This window comes from Lutra lutra, chromosome 13 (genome assembly GCF_902655055.1).
Source record: "Lutra lutra chromosome 13, mLutLut1.2, whole genome shotgun sequence".
In the NCBI taxonomy this organism is placed as follows: Eukaryota; Metazoa; Chordata; class Mammalia; order Carnivora; family Mustelidae; genus Lutra; species Lutra lutra.
Genome location: NC_062290.1, coordinates 11,110,600 through 11,132,425, shown reverse-complemented (window position 1 = coordinate 11,132,425; position 21,826 = coordinate 11,110,600). Strand labels below are relative to the sequence as shown.

Here is a 21,826-nt window from a genome sequence, read left to right as displayed (position 1 = left end):
TAAGCATCCGCCTTTGGCTCAGGTCATGTTCCCAGGGTCCTGGGATCGAGCCCTGCATGGGGCTCCTTGCTTGGCGGGGAGCCTGCTTCTCCCTCTCCCGCTCCCCCTGCTTGTGTTTCCTCTCTCGTTATGTCTTTCTCTGTCAAATAAATAAGTAAAATCTCCAAAAAACTAAAAAATACCCCAAAATAAAAATAAAATAAAATAAAATAAAATAAGATGAGGTCCTCTGGTGTGGAAGGCTGTCTTAGTCTGTTTGGAATGCTACAACAGAATGCCGTAGACAAGGTAGCTTATAAACAACCAGAATTTATTTCCCATAGTTTTGGGGGCTGGGAAGCCCAAAGTCAAGGTCCCCCCACACGGGGGGTCTGGTGAAGTTCTACTTCCTGGTTCACAGACGGCCGACTTCTCACTGTGTCCTCACATGGTAGGAGGGGTGAGGAGGGGTGAGGGGCGAGGAGCTCTCTGGGGTCTCTTTCATAAGGGGACTAATTCCAGTCATGAGGCTCTGTCCTCACGACCCAACCCCCTTCCAGAAGAAGCCATACCTCCTAACTCCATCACACTGGGGGTAAGGATTCACCACAGGAATTTTGGGGAGGGACACAGACATTCAGCCCACAGCACAAGTCAGCACAGTAAAGACACGTACGATGGGTACTATTTGAACATTAATTCAACTGAAATTCAAGTGGAACGATACGTATAACCATATACTTATGCTCTAACTTAAGAAACTTGTTCACTGTCATCCCTCACCTGTTAAGCTGGCCTGACAGGACCACTGAAGGTCTGGACTGAGAATCCCCTATATTCTCTCAGTTCCACCCGCTCATTTAACACATGGGGAAACAGGTCACGGAGTTTGTGAAATGCGCCCAGAGACAGAGAACAGAGATCCCGCACATCTGCATAGACCTGTCACTGCGAAATCTTTCTTTAGTAAGAAAAGGTTGCACTGAGCCAAGTGAAGGACTAGGGCTTCTTTTCATGAACACGAACATCTTTGCATTTCTGGGGTCCTTCACGATTTGCTAAGCATGATCTCACCCTGTGACCTAGGTTACTACACTCCATCCACGGGCTTATGAAGATGGCCCTTCTTCCCTTCTTGTCTTTGGGAGAGTTTTTGCATTCTCAGACCTGTGCTGCAGCAGCTGAATCCATAAAAAATAACTTAAAAAAAATTACACAAACACATGCACCTTGAGATGGAATGTGTGCGTATGTCCCTAGTATGTCTCTATGGAAGAAACACCGTCACGTCTCCCTGGGTCTCCTGTATAGGCCACACCCCGGCAGAGATACCAGCGGGGAGAGAGAATGATCTTTGGTTTGAGAATTCCTGAACGTTACTGACACTTTCGTACTACAGGGCATAGGAACGTTGACATTTTCAGGTGTGGCACCGTTTACAGATGACCCTTTAATGAGTTTTCATCTGGGGACAGAAAAGGGAGGTCCGCCTGCTGCTCTTCGTGTGGTTTTATTCAGTTAAGTCCTTCAAAGAACGAAGAGTGAAATCAAGTCATTTCTCCTCCTGAATTTCTCCTTATTTTTCTTGCTGTGAGGTTCTATATAAATGTACGAGGATAGGGACACTATAAAAGAGAAGGGATATATCCTGCGAGGGAGGACATCCGACAATAAATCCAAAAACACTACGGAAATTAAAAGTCCGAACTTAGGGGAGGGTGGGAGGCAACACGTTCTTTTCACCGAGCCCTTACACAACACCCACTGTCCTCCAAAGCGGGAATGGAACCAACCAGACCCCCAGCAGCGGGACGGAGCCGGGGTCTTGGCTTCAGACCTGTTACTGTCCCCGGGACTGGACGGGGCATCAAGCGCCTTTTCCGGAATAGGCCAGAGAGGACAAGTCCAGTTGGGTCCGGAAGGCTTCGGTCAGCTCCGCGGCCAGCAGCTCGTGCAGGGACACGCCGTCGTGGGCGTACACCCAGTTCCTCCCCGTCCAGTCGTAGCGCTTGGGGCCGCTGCAAGACAAAATCGACACACGGGAAGTCCACGAGGACGCCTTGCACAGAAATGCTGACCCCACGGACGCCACCCCCAAGATACTGGCTGGAAGGAAGCTCCCGAAGTCAGTGTAACAAGGCGTCCCCCTGACTGCCTGTCTCAGCGTCTTGCTGTGGAAGAGTAAGTCCCCACGCATCCCCTGCAGCAACTCGACAGGACGATTCTCAAGGCCTGGGAACATCGGGACCCTCTCCGTGAGGGTTCATAAGTCACATTCGGAAGCTTCACTTTTTGGAACTCACGTAGGATACCTGCTGTGTCAGAGCAGTGTTGTTCAAATCATGGCCATTTGGGTACCGCGCATGCGATCTGTCCCTTACCTGTATTATTATTATTATTATTATTACTTTAGTACCTTTGTAACATGCGCAACCACTGCCTCTCCCTACAAAACACTTCATCACCCTAAAAGGGAACTCTGTGCCCATTAAGCAGTCATGCCCCGCCCCCCTACCCAGGTCCTGGCAATCACCTATGCTATTTTTTTTTCAATATACTTTTTCTTGGGACGTGTGGCTGGCTTGTTTGGGCGTCTGCCTTCGGCTCAGGTCATAATCCCAGGGTCCTGGGATCGAGCCCCACATAGGGCTCCCTGCTCTGTGGGAAGTTTGCTTCTCCCTCTGCCTGCCACTCCCCCTGCTTGTGCTCTCTCTCTAACAAATAAATAAATTAAATCTTAAAAAAGAAAAAGAAATAGAGTCTCATGAAAGATGGTTTTGGATGTGAAAAGTTGAGTGGAAAATACATTTCTTTCCTGAGGAACACAGTATCTGGGACAGTAAATGGCTGCTTCGCAGATTTTCTTTCCAGATTCCCACCATGAATGACAGATTAAAGCAGCCCCGGGCTATTGCCGGTAGGTGTAAACAAACACAATGTGATGCGACTTTTTTTGGCCTCCCAGGTATGACAGGGAATTCCATGGTTCCCAGGCCCTGCCCAGTGTTTACACAGCCACCAATCCCCAAAGGTGATGGCTGGGTTTGAACTGATCCACCCAGGGTCTCCTGTGGTTCCCCCAGAGGTGAAGGATAAGAACGTGCCGACCTCACGCAGGGCTCTGGTCAGGGTTAGGACAACTGTTTGAGGCCAGAGAGAACAGCTAATTGGCCCATTAAGGATGAAACGCCCAAGTTCAAGTTAATTGGGTCTAAAGAAGCAATGCAATTTGTAAGAGTCTTGCTAGAAATGGGTGATTTCTGAAATTGTTTGTCGAATTATAACATACCTCTTAGAAGAGGTTGGGGCAAAACAAAGGAGGCATAACGCTTTATTTATGTTGAGTAAATAATTTCACACCATGGCATGATAAACAGTACAATAGTAACTGCCTAAAAATGATGTGAACATTGGGGCAGAAGAGTTATGAATTTTTTTTTGGAAAATTTATTTATTTGAGAGAGAAAAAGAGAGCCAGGGGAGGGGCAGACGAGGAGAGAGAGACTCTCAGACTCCCGCTGAGTGCAGAGAGGCCTTGAGGCTTATCACTATGGAGATCAGGACCCGAGCCCAAATCCAGAGTTGGATGCTTAACTGACTGAGCCACCTAGGTGCCCCTACAATTTCACTTTTTTAATGTAGATATCACTGGGCTTTCCAAGAATTGCATGCTGGTTACATCTGGCCTTTCCCAATGCATACTCAGTATGTTGTCTTTGGAAGTGCTCCTGAGTGACCCAGGGAGGCTGGTCTGAGAGCTTTTAGTGAGTGTCTCCCCGACAGCCACCCAGACGGATGCAGGCGGGCGAGGACCCTCTCTCCCTGCACGTTCTCAGGCCTTGAGACGCAGCGCAGGCGGCCTCCAACGCATGCCTTTATTCCAGGAGACTGAAAGCAGAGCAGTGCTAACGGCAGGAGGGACTCGACGCCCTGGCGCCCCAGCCTCGGAGGCTCTCCCGGCTCCACAGGGGACGCGGCTCAGCTTGGCAGAGGGAATCCAACCAGCCCCGAGCGAGCTGCTCGAAACAAACCAGAGGCCAAACTTGAACCTGCTCTGAAGACAAAGGCAACTCATTCCGAGGCTGTAGCATCAAGAGTGGCTTTTTTGGGGCTCCTGGGTGGCTCAGTGGGTTAGGGCCCCTGCCTTCGGCTTGGGTCATGATCCCGGGGTCCTGGGATCGAGCCCCACATCGGGCTCTCTGCTCAGTGGGGAGCCTGCTTCCCTGCCCCCCGCCCCCCCTCCCCACCTGCCCCTCTGCCTACTTGTGATCTCTGTCTGTCAAATAAATAAATAAAATCTTAAAAAAAAAAAAAAGTGGCTTTTTAAAAGGCAGGGCAATGACTTCACAGAGAGAAACGTCCAGGCCAGGCTCTGCAAAGTTATACACTTTTTGCTTCAGGTCTCAGGATGTGCTCCCGGCGGCCGGAGCGCTGGTAAGCCGGTTACTGAAGCTGGGTTAACTGTGCTTCGAGGATGGGGTGAGGCTCTCGGACACCCACCCATGAGGTGATGCTCCTTTTAAAGGGTCCACGATGCCACACCTCACGAGCCCCGAGCAAGGACAGATGTGGACTTCCGGGACATACCTGGAGGGTGAGGATAACCAGATCTGCTTGTTTGGGGTCTGCTTGTTGATCACATAGGTTCCTAGATCTCCACCCAGTTTGACTGTCAGGACACCACTCTGGCGGATCAGGCGGCGAGAGCATGCGGGAAAGAGAATAAGACAACGTGAGTCCCTCTGTCCCAGTTGCTGCGCATCTCGACACTTAGACGCAACACACACCACGAAGAAACGTGTTTCGTGTTAGACACGGCAGATCGCGCGGAAAGCACACTGCTCTCAGAGTCCGACTATGATGAATCACGATACTACTTAGACCCCATGCGGATTCCCTCATTCCCCGCGGGGCTGGCGAGGCGAGAGTTCTCATTCCTCCCATCCGGAGGCGAGGAGACAGCAGCGGCTTGTCTGAGGAGTGACAGCCGGCAAACGGGAGCCCGTGGGCTGCCTCAGTTCCCTCAAAGCCCAGCCAGAACACACGAGAGGATGTTAAGAAATGCAGACCCCAACTCTGCCGGAGTCCCAGGTCAGCCCAGACATCGGACAGGACACGTTCATGACCAAAACAAGGAAAAGAGGCAAGAAAGAGGGAGTGTTCAAACCAGGAGCTTTGCTGGTTTTAGAAGAGCCACAGAGCTAGCTCCGCCGGTGGAAGGAAGACAGAGCTTTTATTTTCAGACCCTTCCCACGCATCTCACAAGCTGCCCTCAAGGGCTTTATTTTCTCTGAATTCTTTAAAAGACTGGTTGGGCCATCCTTGCTCACTAAATGCTCATTTAAATTTGAAAACACTCAACAAAGGAGCCCTTTACTCCCAAGGTCTGAGGTTTCTTTAGAATGAGCAGAACATTACCGAAGCAGTTGAGCAGCTCAGTCCCTTTACTAGAGCTGGGGTGCAGGGAGGCAGCTCCTCACTGTTCCTACCCCAGGCATAATCCGCGGAGACACACCACTGCCTTTCTCTGGGCTTCTAGAGCCCCTGTCCAATCAAGATGCCCTGAACGCTTCTTTAGAAGACTTCGTGTTTGGTTTGCAAACACAAAGAGCTATTGAAAAGGTAGATGGTAGCGGCAATAATAATACACAATAATGTAACTGGCAGGCAAGGGAAGACTCTATTGGGTTGTACCTTTTAAAAAAAATTTATTTGAGAGAGAAAACAAGAGGGAGAAAGCACAAGGTGGTGGGCAGAGGGAGAGGGGCAAGCCGGCTTCCTGCTGAGCAGAGAGCCAGACGCAGGGCTCTATCCCAGGACCCTGGGATCATGACCTGAGCCCAAGGCAGATGCTTAACCGACTGAACCACCCAGGCACCCCTGGACTACCACCTTTCATTTACTAAAAATTGTCTTGAGGCACCTGGAGGGCTCGGTTGGTTGAGCATCCAACTCTTGATTTCAGCTCAGGTCATGATCTCAGGGTCATGATCTCAGGGTCGTGAGATCCCCCGTGTCCCCGGGCTCTGTGCTGGGCATGTAACCGGCTTACAATTCTCTCTCTGCCTCCTTCCCTCTGCCCTCCCCCTCTTTTTCTAAATTTAAAAATTTTTTTCCCTCCCCCTCTTAAAAAAAAAAAAAGAAAAAAGTACCTTAAAACTGCACAGTTCAATAATTTCAATATTTCACAGTGTATTCATAAAGTGTGCAAACATCACTAATTCTCAACTATTTCCACCCCAAAGAGAAACCCCCAACCATCAGCAGTCCTTCCCCATTCCTTCCCCCCCGCCCCCACCGGCTCCCTTACAAACTTCCAAAGCTTCTTTTTCCATGAGATAGCAGGCTCAGGGGATCGAGACAGAACTGTTTCCTGTTTGACCTACTTACGGTCCTTCAGAGCCCCACTGTGCCTTGCCCCCCACACACGGGGAGGTGCAGGCACTGTGGGGAGGACAGAGGGTAGGGGGTCTGAGTCTCATCAACCCTGCCACCATCCTCAGGACGACATCTGTGCTGCCTCCTTCAGAGACCCAGGCAAGGATGGAGGGGCACGGGGCACGGTGGTCAAGGGTTGTATTTGCTCCTGATCACGGTCACACCCTAGGGCAGGACACCCAATCAGGGACAGCACGTCCAGTCACTGAAAGCCAAATCCAATCTTTCCAACTCAGGATCTTCTGGAATTCTTCCAGGGAACGGGCCAGGCATTCACAAAGAGCATACTAAAAAAGCAGCCATGAGAGGCGCCTGGGTGGCTCAGTGGGTTAGAGCCTCTGCCTTCGGCTCAGGTCGTGATCCCAGAGTCCTGGGATCGAGCCCTGCATCGGACTCTCTGCTCAGCAGGAAGCCTGCTTCCTCCTCTCTCTGCCTGCCTCTCTGCCTACTTGTGATCTCTGTCTGTCAAGTGAATAAATAAAATCTTAAAAAAAAAAAAAAAAAGCAGCCATGAGATTTCTTCTAGATGTGAAGACCTCAAGCTGTCTCCTCCACCTGGCACCGTCCCTGTAGCGCCCCTCCCCAAACGAGACTGAGACCCCTGCTCAGGAGACCCTGCCCGCCTAACCCCACGGCCCCCATGCCTTCCTCCCTGCATCTGAGCTGCCTGCCTGTTTGCGGGACACCTACGCCCTCCCCTCCATGACTCGAAGCGCCTTGAGGGCAGATCTGGCTTTCCATCCCAGCACCTTCAGTGTCCAGTAAATCCGTTCTTAGTGCGAGATACTGGGTGGACACGAAAATACACCCGTGGAGGAATGAACCGAGCCAATGGTGACCAGGGCTGGTGATAACACGTGCGAAGTCGAGGGCAAGTTTACACAAGGCAGAAAGTCTCAACACTTAGCCAACCCGCCTCCTGTTGGTTGTGCGTGATTATTTTTCCCCATGGAGCCAGAGGCTGTTTCCAGAGGAATCCGGCAGCAGGAGGAAGGAACGGAAGGAAAGGAGAGGCCTTACTGGCTCACCAGGAGTTCCTAATGCTCTCGGAACCGTCTGCAAGTACCCAGATGAAGACGGCTTTTTGTTCATGGGTATTGTTCCTTAAGGGCCAGTCAGAGGCTGTTCTAGGAGTGTGGGCAGCCTTAAATGCAGGGGCAGAGGGGAGTCAAACTCCTCAACAGCTGGGGCCAGAGGTGCTCGCCGGTCAGAACAGCCCCCGTCCACCGCTGGCGGAGGATCACCCCCCGCCCCCAGTCAGCATCAGCCCCGAACACTCTGGAGCGAAAGGAGCAACTTCTGTTGTCACAGCTCCTTCTGCAGAGACTGACACCTACGGGATGGCACGTTGAGTCAGAAGGTTTCGGGGATATGTGGCTTCCCACATTCCCAGACCAGCCAGCCCTCTGAAGGAATAAGAATAATGAATGTGAAGCCCTTTTATAATTTAATCCGAATGGAAATTCGGAGAAGTAGAGGGATGTCACCGGCTTCCCAGCTGGAGAACCTGCCACTCACAGAAGTGAAGAAGGAGAAAATACAAATCCAGGACGACAGGCTAAAAGGTTTTTCTCCGTGTCCAATACAGTGCTGCGTCCGAGCAGGTGTCCGTAACCCGGGACCCGGAGCCGGGCTTCGGGCGTCTGCAGACTGCCCGGCCTCAGCTGAAACTGTACTCACAGGCGTGCGGGGAAGGTTTTCCTGGGAGAAGGTCCAGGGAAGTTCAAGGAACTTCTACTGTATGGCAGTGACATGCTGACAGCTTAGTGAGCAAAGAACATGACCGCAAACGGATTCTCATTAAAACGTCAAAGAGTCCAGGGCTCCAAGGGCAGGGAGCAGGGGTGGAGACACCAAAGGAGGCTTGGCAATAACGCCTGGAGCGCACGGCGCTTCTCATGGCCCTGGGTCAGATTTTGCCGGTCACGTGCAGCTGACTCCATGGGTGCCGAGTGACGGCAGGTGCTGTCTGCCCTGGTGGGCAGCCCCCTCCCATGGCAGGGCCAGTGTGGGTGAGGCCTGGACCCAGACACTGACCCCCCCAGATGATGTACTCCACTGACAGGAAGACACAACAGCCAGGGAGCCACTCACGTCACCCAGTCCCCAGGGAGCAAACCGAACTCACGCATTCTTGAGTCTCCCTGGAACACTGTTTCCGTTCGTCTGCTTGGCCGGGAGCAAGCGGGTCGGAAGCCTGTGGTGCTGAGTGGCATCAGTGAGAGTGTGTTCTGGAAATGTATGTGGGCCCCATTTCCTTTGTATACTGGACCAACATTTATTAAGTCCCTATCACGTAGCTGGCAATGTTTCAGGCACTGGGATACCAAGAGCAGACAGTGTCCTGGCTCACAGTGTGGCTGTGGGAGCTGATGTGTAAACAGTACGCGGCGAGATCGGTGCTCTACAGACTCACCCGCAGAGTGCTGGGCGAGGAAGGAAGCGTGGTATCTGCCTGGAACATCTGGGAGGGCTTCCCAGAGGAGGCAGTGCCCACCTGGACGACAGACTGCACCCCTGGTGTGACACGTGTTCTGTTGCCTATAATGCAATTTCAGTAGATTGATTTGTGAAATGTCTGAGTCAGCTAGCACCTGAGGGACTCTACTCGGGAAATCACCCCCCAGGGTAGACAGCATTGCAGAGTGCTTTGTAAGAAACCCCAACAACAGAGTCAGCTACTAGCCTTTAGTTTCTACATCTATATTGGGGTGTTTCCTAACTAGTAAATGATTTGTTAGAAATCACTTTCCCCTGGTGAGGAGAATGATAACTTAAGGTACATGGGCTGGCTAGAAAAACACAGGTGCCTCTTCCCTTTTCAGGAATGGGTTACGGGATATGGAAACCCCAGCAGCTGGGTCACTCTTCAGAGAGACACTGTGGGTAGCATTCAGGTGAGATCCTGTGACCCACCACTGAGCAGGAACATTTTTTTCTTTTGAAAATTTATTTATTAGAGAAAGAGTGAGAACAGCGGGGAGGGGCAGAGGGAAAGGGAGAGAGATCTCAAGCAAACTCCTTCCTGAGCGCAAGCCTGATGCAAGGCTCGATCCCAGGACCCTGAAATCATGACCTGAGCCGAAACCAAGTCAGCCACTCAACCGACGGAGCCACCCAGGCACCCCTGAGCAGGAGCATTTGCTGCTGGATTCCTCAGGGGGTGGGGAGGATGGGGGTGTGGGGTGGTAAACAGAATCCAGCTGCTAGGACACTGGCACACTTGCTTCTGATGAAACACTCATGCAAAAATACTCAAGTCCCTACGTATTCTCACTAATCTTACAAGAACGAGTGTTGTGACTGTATCTGTGGCATGTTAATGAATGTTTGCATGTATGGCCGAGTTTAGCCTGAGACTTGGTTTCCCTGTAAGTCTAGTCAGCCCCTGGTAGGGAGACTGGGGGAGAGGAGACCTGTTACTCTCCCAGCTCCATCATCCCACAGTCAAGTTGGGGGGGGCGGGCAGTCAGTATGGGCTCGAGAGCAGTTTTGCTTTCTGAGGCTGTCTGCAGAAACACTTCAATGCCCTGCCCTGAACGATGCTCCCAGCAGTCACGGAACCCACCTGGAAGGGAGCCAACCCTTTCTTGCCCCATTGCCTTCATTTTGACCTCCATGCCCCTCACTGTCCCTACAACCAGGCTTGAAAACTTCCAGACTCTGCTACCTGCTCTGTCTGATGGAGTCCCTTCCGTCCACAGTAATACCCAACACCATTTCTATCACGTTAGCCTGACAGCTGGTTGTCCTAACAATTCCCCTTCATAACATTTCTGACTATTAAGTAATTGCCGTCAAGAGGATTAATCTCCATGAGGGATTTTTCTGGCAAAAAAAGGAGCTGCTCCCTAAGGGGGAAACAGCATTCTAAAGGCAAGGAGGGGGGGACTCAAGTCTGCCACCTGGTGGCCAGTCGAGGTAGAGCAGCACTCCCCGGGCTTCAGGGCTCTGTGGCTCCCCCTAGCGGCACTGAGGATCATCTGAGGAGTGTTTATAAAAACAAAAAAACCCTCCCCTGGCCGTCCAGGGATACTCCCAGACCAACTAAAGAAAAATCTCTAGGGGTGGAACCCAGGGTGCACATTAGAATCTCAGGTGAGCTTTTCAAAAATATGCTTCCTGAGAGTAGACCCCGACCTGCAGGTCAGAATCTCCCAGGGCTGGGGCCGCTGTCCGAGTGCTTGGAACACACCCTGCTTAAGGACGAGTGGTCCGGTTCTGCCTGCAGGACAGTCATCCTGCCAGACAAACACAGGCCTGGGTCCCCCCCCCCCCCCCCCCCCCCCGGCTTACCTCACGGGTCCTGAGTGAAGCTTGAGAACCTGTACTTTTAAGCAGACACGGGACTCACAGAGGTCGTGACTTGCTCAAGGTCACAAGCCTGGTGGGGCTGGGCTGGAACACCAAGGGCCAGTCTTTGGTTCTCCCCCGGCCCCCCACCCCGGAAACCGCATGCGGCTGGATGCTTAACTCCACTGGAGGGAATTCTCTGTCGTAGTGAGCTAGAATTCTTAGGAGGAAACAGAAAAAATATGAAAATAAGCAAAAAAAAGTACCCCAAACGAGACATCATAGTCTTCGAACGTATAAGGTTTGTCTGCGAGGTCTTCAAAGAACTCTGCTAAGGAGTCTAGTGTCTTCTCAGCCAGTCTTTCATAGGTGGTCTCATCCAGAGAGCTGCAGGGAAACACCAAAACCCCCCAAACACACGTTTACCAAACTGCTCCATTTTATTAACGTCAAACCTACATTATCTATTTATTTACTTATTTAGTTTATTTTTAGTAAATAAACTAAATAAGTAAATTCATATTTAGTAAATAAACTAAATAAGTCCAGTGTGGGGCTTGAACTCACCACTCGGAGATCAAGAGTCACATGTGCCACAGACTGAGCCCACCAGGTGCCCCGAAACATCAACTTTTTACTCAAATTAGAAAAATTCATGGGAAATTCATGTACAGACAAAAAAATTAATCAGCATGAAAGAGTTTATATAGGGGCTTCTGGGGGGCTCAGTCAGTTGAGCCTCTGCCTTCAGCTTTGGTCATGATCCTGGCTCCTCGGATGGAGCCCTTTGTTGCCTCCCTCCTCAGTGGGGAGCCTGCTTCTCGTGCTCCCCCTGCTTATGCCCACTCTCTCTCTCTGTCAAAAAAATAAGTGAATAAAAATCTTAAAAGATTTATAAGAGGGACGCCTGAGTGGCTCAGTTGGTTAAGCGGCTGCCTTCGGCTCAGGTCATGATCCCAGCGTCCTGGATCGAGTCCCACATCGGGCTCCTTGCTCAGCAGGAAGCCTGTTTCTCCCTCTGCCTCTGCCTGCCACTCTGTCTGCCTGTGCTCACTCTCTCTGACAAAAAAAAAAAAAAAAAAAAAAAAAAAAAAAAGATTTTATAAAGAGTTTATAAAAGAGTTTATAAAGAAGGAAACCTTTCTTCCCAAATAAGCAGCCCCCACCGGCAGAGTCAACTACAAATAACAGTCTCTTCTGTATCTGTCCAGAATTTTAAATTCTTTTTAATATGGAAATTGAAGCACCTTACAGTTTTTATTTAATATATACTGGAATTTGTTCTATATTAGCATATACATATTTTCATGGTATTTTATATCATATTATTTATTCAACCTGACCCCTTCAGCTGGACATTATACTTATTAAAATTGCTTGTATTATGATTAAAATTATGTTGGGCGTTTGCCCAACAAAGTGGGAGAAAATATTTATATTACTGTATCTGAAAATGGGCTTATTTCCAGAATATATAAAGGACTAAAAAAAAAAAACAAAAACAAAAATAAAAAACTACAAGTCAATAAGAAAAAGAAAACCCAATAGAAAAAAATGAGTAAAATGCTTGAACAGATACCATCTTTAAAAAGATATCCAAATGGCCAGTGAACACATAACAAGGGGTATAACTTTATTAATCTTCAGGAAAATACACCATAAAAAATTCACGAGATACCACCAGAATGGTTAAAATGAAAGAGACAGATAATAGCAAGAGCAGGCCCAGAAGTGAAGCAAACCCTCTCCATGGGGTGAGGGGTAGAGGGTGGGGGTGGGGAGGGGGGCTGGTGTGTGTGTGTGTGTAGGTCAGAAGAGCTACTCCTAGACCTCGAGAGAGGACTGCACGTCACCTGGAAATCTTGGCCTTTGAGGTGGATGAGAGACCATATGGGCCTGTGATGGCAGCCCTGGGGTTAAGGGCTCATGTATTGTGTGTGTGTGTGTGTGTGTGTGTGTGTACGGAGGGTCCACGCGGACACCAGTGGTGGCAGGAGCAGACTGTAGCAATGCTGGGGAGCTGTGCACAGGAACGCACAGCTTCCTTCTAGAACACCCACCAGGCTAGATCTCCCAGCATCCCTTGCAGTCAGCTGGGGTCACGTGACCAAGGCTTCTCCCCCCCCCCCCCCCCCCCCCCCCCCCGCCACGACCCCAAATCGGAGGGAGGGGCAAGCGCCACTTCCCAGACTTCCATGCTCTTGCACCTTTCTGTGGAATGGAACTTGGGCAGGGTGACCTGGCTTCCACCGTGTAGGGGACACAAGGGATGGGAAGGCGGCAGGACCCCGGTGGCCTGAATCCCTGCACCGAGGCACGCCCACCCTGGACCGTGGGGACACAGGGGCGCCCACGGCTGCTGGCTCGAGCCATTACAGCGGTGGGTCTCCCCCGGTTACAGAGGCCTGGCGGACCCCAACTGCTGAGTCATCAACGATAGTAACAACAGAACTCTGGAAACCACCTCATGTCCAGCAGTGGGGGACAGGTGGAATGAACTATGATACGTCCATAAAGCTTAGTATTATTTCATTTAAAACAGTGTGGTAGAGGGGAACCCGGGTGGCTCAGTCCATTACACATCTGACTCTTGATCTCAGCTCAGGGCTCCGTCTCAGGGCCGTGAGTTCAAGCCCATGCTGGGCTCGCACTGGGCGTGGAGCCTACTTAAAAATAAATACATAAATAAACTAATAGGGTAGATGGTTGGCGGAATGGAGAGATGCTTATGAGCGCTACTGCTAAGGGAGAAAACAGGTTTTGGATGGGATGGGCTCCTTTTTTTTTTTTTAAACCAGTAAGAGAAATGGAAAAAAATTTAAAAAGCTAAAAGAAGTATGAACAGGTATGCACAGCTGTGTACTGAGAGAGAGGAGGAGGGGGGTGAGGGGAAGGGCTCTCTGACGTGGAAGGGGCTTTAGCTTACCCAGGGTCGCCCACAGTTCCCACTGTTCTCACAGTCATCCAGCAGACACTCTGCTTTTTGACATTCACCATCTGATCAAGGCGGTGGAGGCTCAGACTCTAAAAGCCAAAGAAACATGTTACTGTTTTCCTGTGCATTACGGTCCCTGAACGTGTGGCTTAAATATCACTACTCCTGCATTTGAGAATAAACCACGTTCAGTTTTCCAGGAGTGTTTCTGGAATGTTTCTGCTTGTTTTGATGCATTACCTTGTGTTCTCTCGGGCTCTCTCTAAGGCTGTGCGGTCCAATATAATAGCCCTGAGCCACAGGCAGCTAATTTACATTTAAATTTGTCACTTCCCATCACTTCCCACTAAAATTTGAGTGAGGGACAAGCACCACTTCCAAGATTCCCATGTTCTGGAAGGCCACGTTTCAAGTGTCCTGTGGCCTCACGTGGCCAGTGGCACATAGAACACTGTCACCATCACGGGAAGCTCTGTGGGCAGCACTGCTCCAGGCTATTCGAGGTATGCGGTGGTTAGCACAGGCCAGGCGCATGGAAGCACCTGCAAGGCTCCTGGAATTTGACGAGTGCAGACAAGCGGCCGATGTCTGCTGTGGTCCAAAAGAGGGGACCGGACTGCACGTGGACAGGTCTCGTTAACATGATCTGTGGGAGATAATGTGACCTGTCGATTTCTTCCAACACATAACTGGAAGAGGGTCTATTCGCTCGTCTCTAGGGCTGCCAGCCCCACTGACCAGCTGGAGAGACAGATGACCTAACCAGAGGACAGTGACAAACACCGAGGGGACCCTGGCTGAGGGACCTGCCCCAGTGAGGAAGAGGACAGAGCCTGTAAAAGGAGAAAAAAGTGGAGATGGCAGGGGAGAGAGAGGTGGAGAGGTGGCCCCAGGGCCTTGTGAAGGCACTCAGCTGGACTTCATCCTGGGAAGGCCCCCAAGGGCTGGAAGGGGTTGGCGGTTAAGATTCACCTTCTTGGGACACCTGGGTGGCTCAGTTGGTTAAGCAGCTGCCTTCAGCTCAGGTCATGATCCCAGCGTCCTGGGATCGAGTCCCACATCGGGCTCCTTGCTTGGCGGGGAGCCTGCTTCTCCCTCTGCCTCTGCCTGCCACTCTGTCTACCTGTGCTCACTCTCGCTCCTCTCTCTCTCTGACAAATAAATAAATAAAACCTTAAAAAAAAAAAAAAAAAGATTCACCTTCTCTAAAGGTCACTCCGGCGCAGGGCTCTGGGGCCATTGGTCTCTTGAGCCACCAGTGCCCTTGGCAAGCTCAGAAAGGAGAAGGCATAGGGCATGGGGCTGAGAAGTGAGCAGAAGAGGGGGAACAGGGGTACAGCGCACAGAGAGTGTGATTTTAAAGGGCTGGCTCCGAAGGAGAAGCAGAGAGCCAGCATGATAACCAGTTATTGCTACTGCACATTCTAGAGTGTTCCCTACTGCTGGGTGTTGATAGTCTTGATAGAAATGGATGTGGTCATTCCTCATTACAAGCCTGTGAAGCAAGTACTGTTATTATAGTGGTTCTTCTCGACAGTTTGCTCTATAAAGTCACCATGAACAGGAGGTTAGTGAAATGCTCCTATGGGAAAATACAGGTGTAGGTTCCTGCAGGCTTCACACGTAATGTGACCAGGGGATCCGTACAGGCATCTCTGTTTAATGACACCTTGTTTAATATCCATTGTTGTTTCATGAAACTGAGCTCGGGGCCACCAGTGCCATAAATGAGGCTGATTTAGCACACGTGTTTTGTCGGTAAGGCCCATCACAGCCTTCTTGTGCTCAGACCACTAGACAGCATGTAGGCACTACGCTCCGGGCCATGTTAAATAGTGAAATCACCAACTGGAAACACAAAAAATGCAAATAGTGTGCCACAGAATAGATAGTGGAAAGGACACTTGTTGACCCCGTGGGGGCCAAGAGAGGCAGAGCATCACCTTGTTTGATCTCAGTGGCAACACACAAGCATGGGGTGGACTCCTCAGTTTTCGCTGCTCTGTGTGTGTGTCTGAGAGTGAGCATCAAATCTACTTTGGGTGTTGATTCTGGGGTTACAGATAAATTTTACTAAATAGGTGAATTCCTGAGTCCAGGATCCATGAAATGCAAGGAGAGACTACATTGGTATTTTATGGATGAAGAAACAGAGCAAATCACTTAGATACACAGATGCAAAGTGGGGGTCCAAGGATTTGAACCCACATTGTCTGGCCCCAGGGTCCACGCCACAAAGGAAAGAATCACACACCTGAGTCATACAGGTTTTGGACATGGAGGGAAGTTCGAGAACTAAAGGCTCAGACTTTCCCTCCTCTCCAGGATCCTGGCCTCTCAAACCCTAGCTGTCGTAGTCTGACACCTTCGTACAGCCTTTTTTCTATTTCAGTTTTGTTTTTGACTCTTGTATCTTGAATGGCTGTTCTTGGTGGGAGGTTTGTTCTGCTCCAAGTTATAGCTAGAAGTAGAAGTCTGCATGCGGCCAGTTTTAATCATCAAAGGAACCGCTGCCAAAGACTCTTTGCTGGTCTCTTACCCATTCTCCCCCGAGCTAATGTTCCCTGGGTGCCTGCACTTTCTGAGCCCCCGAAGCAGGGGTCACAGTACCCACCACACAGACCAGTGATGAGCCTTAGACAGGAAGACATGAATACCCCAAATACAGGGCCAGAGGGTGTCTGGTCAATTTTGGTTTTGGAGCATGTCAACAAGAGTGTGGACAGGCAGAAGGCAAGGCCTGGCCTGACTGGCTAGCAAGGAGGCCGGCCCTCCCCCAGGATCCCCTTGGCAAAGCACAAAGCTGGCAATGCTGGAAAGGTGAGTCAGGTCTCACCCACCACTGCGGGGAATGAACTGGTACAACCACTCCTGGCATAAAATGAGCTGAATATTTGCCGGCCCCTCACCTAGCAATGCCGTTCTTAGGAATTCGGCCACAAAGAGCCTCTGTCCATGCACAGCAATGCTTACAGGAACACCATTGTGATGGCAGCATCATGGCGGTCACCTGGATGTCACCAGGAGACTGGACAGGGCATGATGTAGTCACCCAACGGATACTACCCAGCCAAGAAACACATAAATGACAACCGAGTGTGACAGTGTCAATGAGCCTCAAAAACAACACTGAACACAAGACACAAGTCATGGTACAATAAATGCGCAGAATGTTTTCTATCAATAGCACGTACTTTAGGGAGACATACATAGGGGGTGACACTCTAGGAAAAGGAGGGGATGCCTGACAGAATTCAGGAGAGCAGATTTCCCTCACTGAGGCCCGGTAGTCATAGGGAGAGCCCCAGAGCCTTCTGGGGACAGGTAATCAGTCTCTTAACATGGTGGTGAGAATGTGGCAGTGTGTTATTAATCTTTAAATGGAACAGTTTGTTTGTTTTTTAGATTATTTATTTGTCAGAGAGAGAGCACAAGCAGGGAGAGGAGCAGGCAGAGGGAAAAGCAGACTCCCCACTGAGCAGAGAGCCTGATGCGGCGCTCAATCCCAGGACCCTGAGATCATGACTTGAGCCGAAGGCAGATGCTTCACCGACTGAGCCACCCAGGTGTCCTGTGAATTTGTTTTTTCAGGTTGCAAGTTTTATAAAATATAAATCAACCATTTCCACAATAAGTTCAGTTTAACATCTGAGCTTACGTGTGCTGATGTGAAATACACACTAGATTTGGATGAATGAGTACAAAAAAAGACTGTTAGCTCAATGATTTTTCAGTATTGATTACATGTTAAGATGATAATATTTGGAAAAACTAGATTACATAAATGTATTGTTGAAAAAAATTTTTTAAACTAAGCTCTAGGCCCAGCATGGGCTTGAACTCATGACTCAGATCATGTGTCTCATACTCTAACCAGTTGAGTCAGCAAGGCACCCCTCTGTGGTGTTGAAATTAATTTCACCTATTTCTTTTACTTTTTCAATGTAGCTGCTAGGCAGTTTAGGATTACACATGCAGCTCCCATTCTGTTTCTTTTGGATGGTGCTGTAGAAGTAGGAATAGGGGATAGAGAAAATAAGGATGGGGATGAGGCCCCCATAATGAACTCAGGTCTTGATGAGTTCTGGAGTGCAGGGACATTGGGGGGGTCAACCTGAGGACAGGTAAGACCTTGAAAAATTAAACATGGTGGTCCCAGTTGCCGCTGTCATCCACCCCAGCTCCGCCAGTACTGGAGATGGTTGAGGGAACTGTTTTACAAAGTTCAACAAACCCGATTAATTTACTATGGTAGAGGAGGCCCAAATGGGTGACTCAGGTTAACTACCTCCCATCCTCCTATGACCCTTCATTCCAGTGTGTGTCCGGTGCCCACCTCCTAATGGCAGCTCTCAGTTGGGCATGCTTCTGAATCAACAGGCCGTAACAGCCACAGGTACCATCCCAAAGACCATGCCATATCTTGTCACGGTCCTAAATTACAAACTGCTGGCAACCCACGGCAGGCACCAGCAGGAGTGGGAGTGCAAGCCAGGGCAGCTCCAGGTGGGAGCAGCACAGAAGGAGAGGGGTAGTAAATGTCTCTGTTCTGCACTGGGGCATCCTAATAACAGGATGGCCATAACTGCCTGTATTTCCCAAGAAGCCAAGGGACCCAGTATCAAGGGCCCAAGTTTGAGTGTTGGCAACCAATCCTAACTTTTCTTCAAACACCACCAAATAACAGAGCGGTCAAGTCTAAAGTCCAAATTTCAGCGCTCCAGGGCAATCTGGGTTGGGTTTCGCCTGCCTCCTCCACCATGTGCGGTCCACGCAGCGTACCAACCACTCAGCATCCGGTATCCACCCGCCTTCTCCGCCCAGGTCTGTTTCTTCCATCGGGAATGCCCCTCCCTGCTCTCTTGCCACCTTCAAGACCCGGTTTAGGTCTGCCTTCAGTTCAGGTCATCATCCCAGGGTCCTAGGATCGAGCCTTGCATGGGGCTCCCTGCTCAGCGGGGAGTCTGCTTCTCCCTCTGCCCTTACCCGCTTGTGCTCTCTTTCTCAAATAAATAAATAAAATCTTGGTGGGTGGTGGGGGGGAAGACCCTGATTAAACATCGCGTTCACCCCGCTGTGAGTCTTCCTCAACCCCACCCCCATTCTTTGGGGCTTTCTCCTTCAGGTCTTGGAGTGACTGGGTCAGATGCTTTGCAGCCCCCAGGGGAGAAAAGGGAATTAACTTCTAGGCTGAAGACTTTGTATTACGTTATCCTGCGTAATCCTCCCACCATCTCCGCAAAATGGGCGGTACCCTTTCATGTCTTTAGGGAAAAGGAAGCCACCTTTCCTCCGCCTCGGAGAGGTTCCAGATCCCCGAGGTCATACAGCTCTGCTGAACTTGGGGAGGCTAGGCCCTGTCATTCTCCAAAAAGCTTCCAAAAGCTTTGCTGCCCTAGCTACTGTCGCCGAGCCTCGACGTTTCCAGCACGCTCGAAGCAAGCGTTTCGTTCCTAAAAGCCCACGCGTGGAATCATCGCTCTAGGAGTCTACATAATACTATTCTATATTATTATGTTGGTATGTGTACTGTTTAATTCTACTTACGTATATTTATGCACCACACTAACAGTCTGTGTCCTACACACACGTATGTATGGAACAGTACCTAGTACAGTATCTAGTATCGCTTAAATTGAAGTTCGGGCAAAGAGAAGTGGAGAGCTCGGCGACCACCACGGATCCCCAAGATCGGGGTCCCCGGCCACTTCCCCTGCGCTGAGTTCGGGCAAAGAGAAGTGGAGAGCTCGGCGACCACCACGGATCCCCAAGATCGGGTCCCCGGCCCTTCCCCTGCGCTGCGTCCCCCCCCGCAGTTGCATTGCACTGCCCTTTCACCGGAAAGCACAGGCCGGTGCAAACGTGACCCCGGGGAACCAGAAGGCCCAGTGCGCGGCCGCGCGCCGGGCAGGGAGCAGCGCGCTCCACCGCCGTGCGGCCACCAGCAGAGCGCGGCCCCGGTGCGCGGCCCCGCCGGAGCGGAGTGGACGCGCGTGCCCGCAGCGTCCCCAGCGTGCGCGGCCTCTCCCTGCCGGCGTGCGGCCCGACGGCTGCGCGCGCGGGTACTCAACGGCGTGGCTGGGTACGCGGGTCGCTCCGGTCCCGACGCGCAACCCCGGCGGCCGTAGAGCGGGGCGTTCCTCGTCGGCCCCTGGGCCCCGGCGCGGCCGGGGCCGAGCCCGGGGGCGCCGAGCGGGGCAGGAGGCCGGCGGCCGCGCGGCGCCCGAACGTCCACATGCTGCTCCCAGGCTGCGGCCGCTCCGCCCTCCCGCTCCGGGGACGCCGCGGCGACACCTGGTGGCCACGGGTGGTAGGCGCCGCGGTTCGGCTCCGCGCTCCGGTCCCCTCTTCCGTCGACTGTGGGAAATGGCCCGAGGTTGGACCTCAGGGAGAACTTCCCAGCGTTCCGCCCTCTCTGTATTTGACACGAATGGGGTGCGCGCTCGGTGCCAAGCCCAGGGCCTGCCCCTTGGGCAACGTGTGAATGCGTAAGGACCCACGGCTGCAGAACTGTGTCTGGGAGGGATTTGCGAGCTGCGGCTGCGGGCTTGCTGGGAACCCGATGGCGAGCAGGTCTGCGGCTTGGCTGCAGGAGGTTATAGCCCTTAGGAGCGGGCAGACAGGAGAGGGATTGCCTGGTTTACATCCGGACTCTCTACTTCCTCCCTGTGTGACCAGGGGGCAAGTTAATTCACTTCTCTGTGCCTCACCTGTAAAATGGAGGGTTTTTTTGTTTTACTCCAGGGTTGTTTTAAGGATAAAATGAATTAATTTGGGCAAAGTGCTTTTTTTAGACCCTGCCTGCTAAGTGTATGGTATTAAGCTGTTTTTGTTGTGGTTGTTGTTTAAGATTTTCTTTATTTATTTGAGATACTGAGAGAACACAAGCGGGGGGGGGCAGAGGGAGAGGGAGAAGCAGGCTCCCCACTGAGCAGGAGCCAGTCTTCAGGGAATCCCAAGACCCGGGGATCACGACCTGAGCCAAAGCCAATGCTCAGCCCACTGAGCCACCTGGGCGCCCATTTATGAACTTGTTAATACGCTATAGGTAAAAGACCATTTTACCTACGTGTGTTTTGTAGAGGAATGCAAATTGTGAACTATTCATATTTTATATCGGCTTGAGAAAATACTACATGTGCATACCAGAGAATATAATTTTTATGGAGGTGTTAGTGGACAGAGGAGAGATTTTGCGCTAAAGTTTTTCCAAAGCCACCTTGGTACTTGGTGAATAGTGGAGATAAGATGCAAGTATAAATGTGTGGGACACTAAATGACAAGTGTCAAAGAAGAACAGAAACTATTGGATATCACCACTGAGTGGAGGGTATATACTGCTAGGGGTGGGGACAATCAAGGAAGTCTTCGTGGAGGAAGTGGCATTTGCACAGGGCCTTGAAAAAAACAGGGTAGAGGAGGTGGGATCTGATTGGTTGTCAGAGGGGTAATCCGGGGCGTTCTTTTGGATGAGAGACATTTTCTTGCCTTCAGTTAACCCTAAGTTTTATTGCGCACCTGTTACGTATATGCCCGGCCTGGAGAAGCCGTTTCCCCCTGTAAATTATCTGGAGATACACTGGAAGGTTAAAACAAAGTGGGGGTAGGGGGGCGTGTGTGCTACTGGCATCCAGTGAGTAGAGCCAGGGGTGGTTTTAGATAATGTGCTATAGACAGGATGGCCCGCTACAACACAGAATTACCCAGTACAAAATGGTAATGGTGCCAGGGCCAAGAGCCCTCACTAGAGGCAAAGGGAAATGTTTTGGTTGCCCACCACAGCCCCAAGTCCTGCCACACTAATAGTGAGGGCTGTCTCGCACCCTCAGAAGTGCATTATATACTTGGGGAGTTGCACTATAATTAACTAGCATGCTTAGCATGCTCTGGCATAGAAAAGGCCCCTGCCCATTCCCTGCAAAATTGGTATCACTGCTCTGTCTTTTCAGCCAAGGAGGCAGGCTCAGAGTAGCAGAGCTGACAACAGGAAGGCCTCCCAGGAATCTGCTTCTCAGTTGGACTGAGGAAGACGGATACTGTATGATTTCACTCACATGTGGAATCTAAACAAAGAAACAAACAAAAATCCGAATCAGACCTGTAAACACAGAGAAAAAACTGATAGTTGCCAGAGGGCCAGGTAGAGGGGTGGACCTTATAGGACTCAGAGCTTTTTCCCCT

At 50.9% G+C, this 21,826-nt stretch overlaps 1 protein-coding gene and 1 long non-coding RNA gene across 2 annotated transcripts in view; one reads left to right on the top strand and one right to left on the bottom strand.

Annotated features, from left to right (window-relative positions):
• LOC125082903 (uncharacterized) overlaps window positions 1–21,826 on the top strand; it is an 83,223-nt gene that overhangs the window by 43,587 nt on the left and 17,810 nt on the right. The window contains exons 2-3 of the long non-coding RNA XR_007122137.1: window positions 9,243–9,314; window positions 18,916–19,165. This is a non-coding gene — a long non-coding RNA (uncharacterized LOC125082903). The remainder of the gene's footprint in view (window positions 1–9,242; window positions 9,315–18,915; window positions 19,166–21,826) is intronic.
• FXN (frataxin) lies at window positions 290–19,971 on the bottom strand. Its single transcript, XM_047698785.1, is given in 7 exon segments — window positions 290–1,997; window positions 4,567–4,664; window positions 10,977–11,097; window positions 13,637–13,734; window positions 19,717–19,757; window positions 19,760–19,810; window positions 19,813–19,971. Coding segments are annotated over 7 exon segments (630 nt in total). The 5' UTR covers window positions 19,883–19,971; the 3' UTR covers window positions 290–1,846.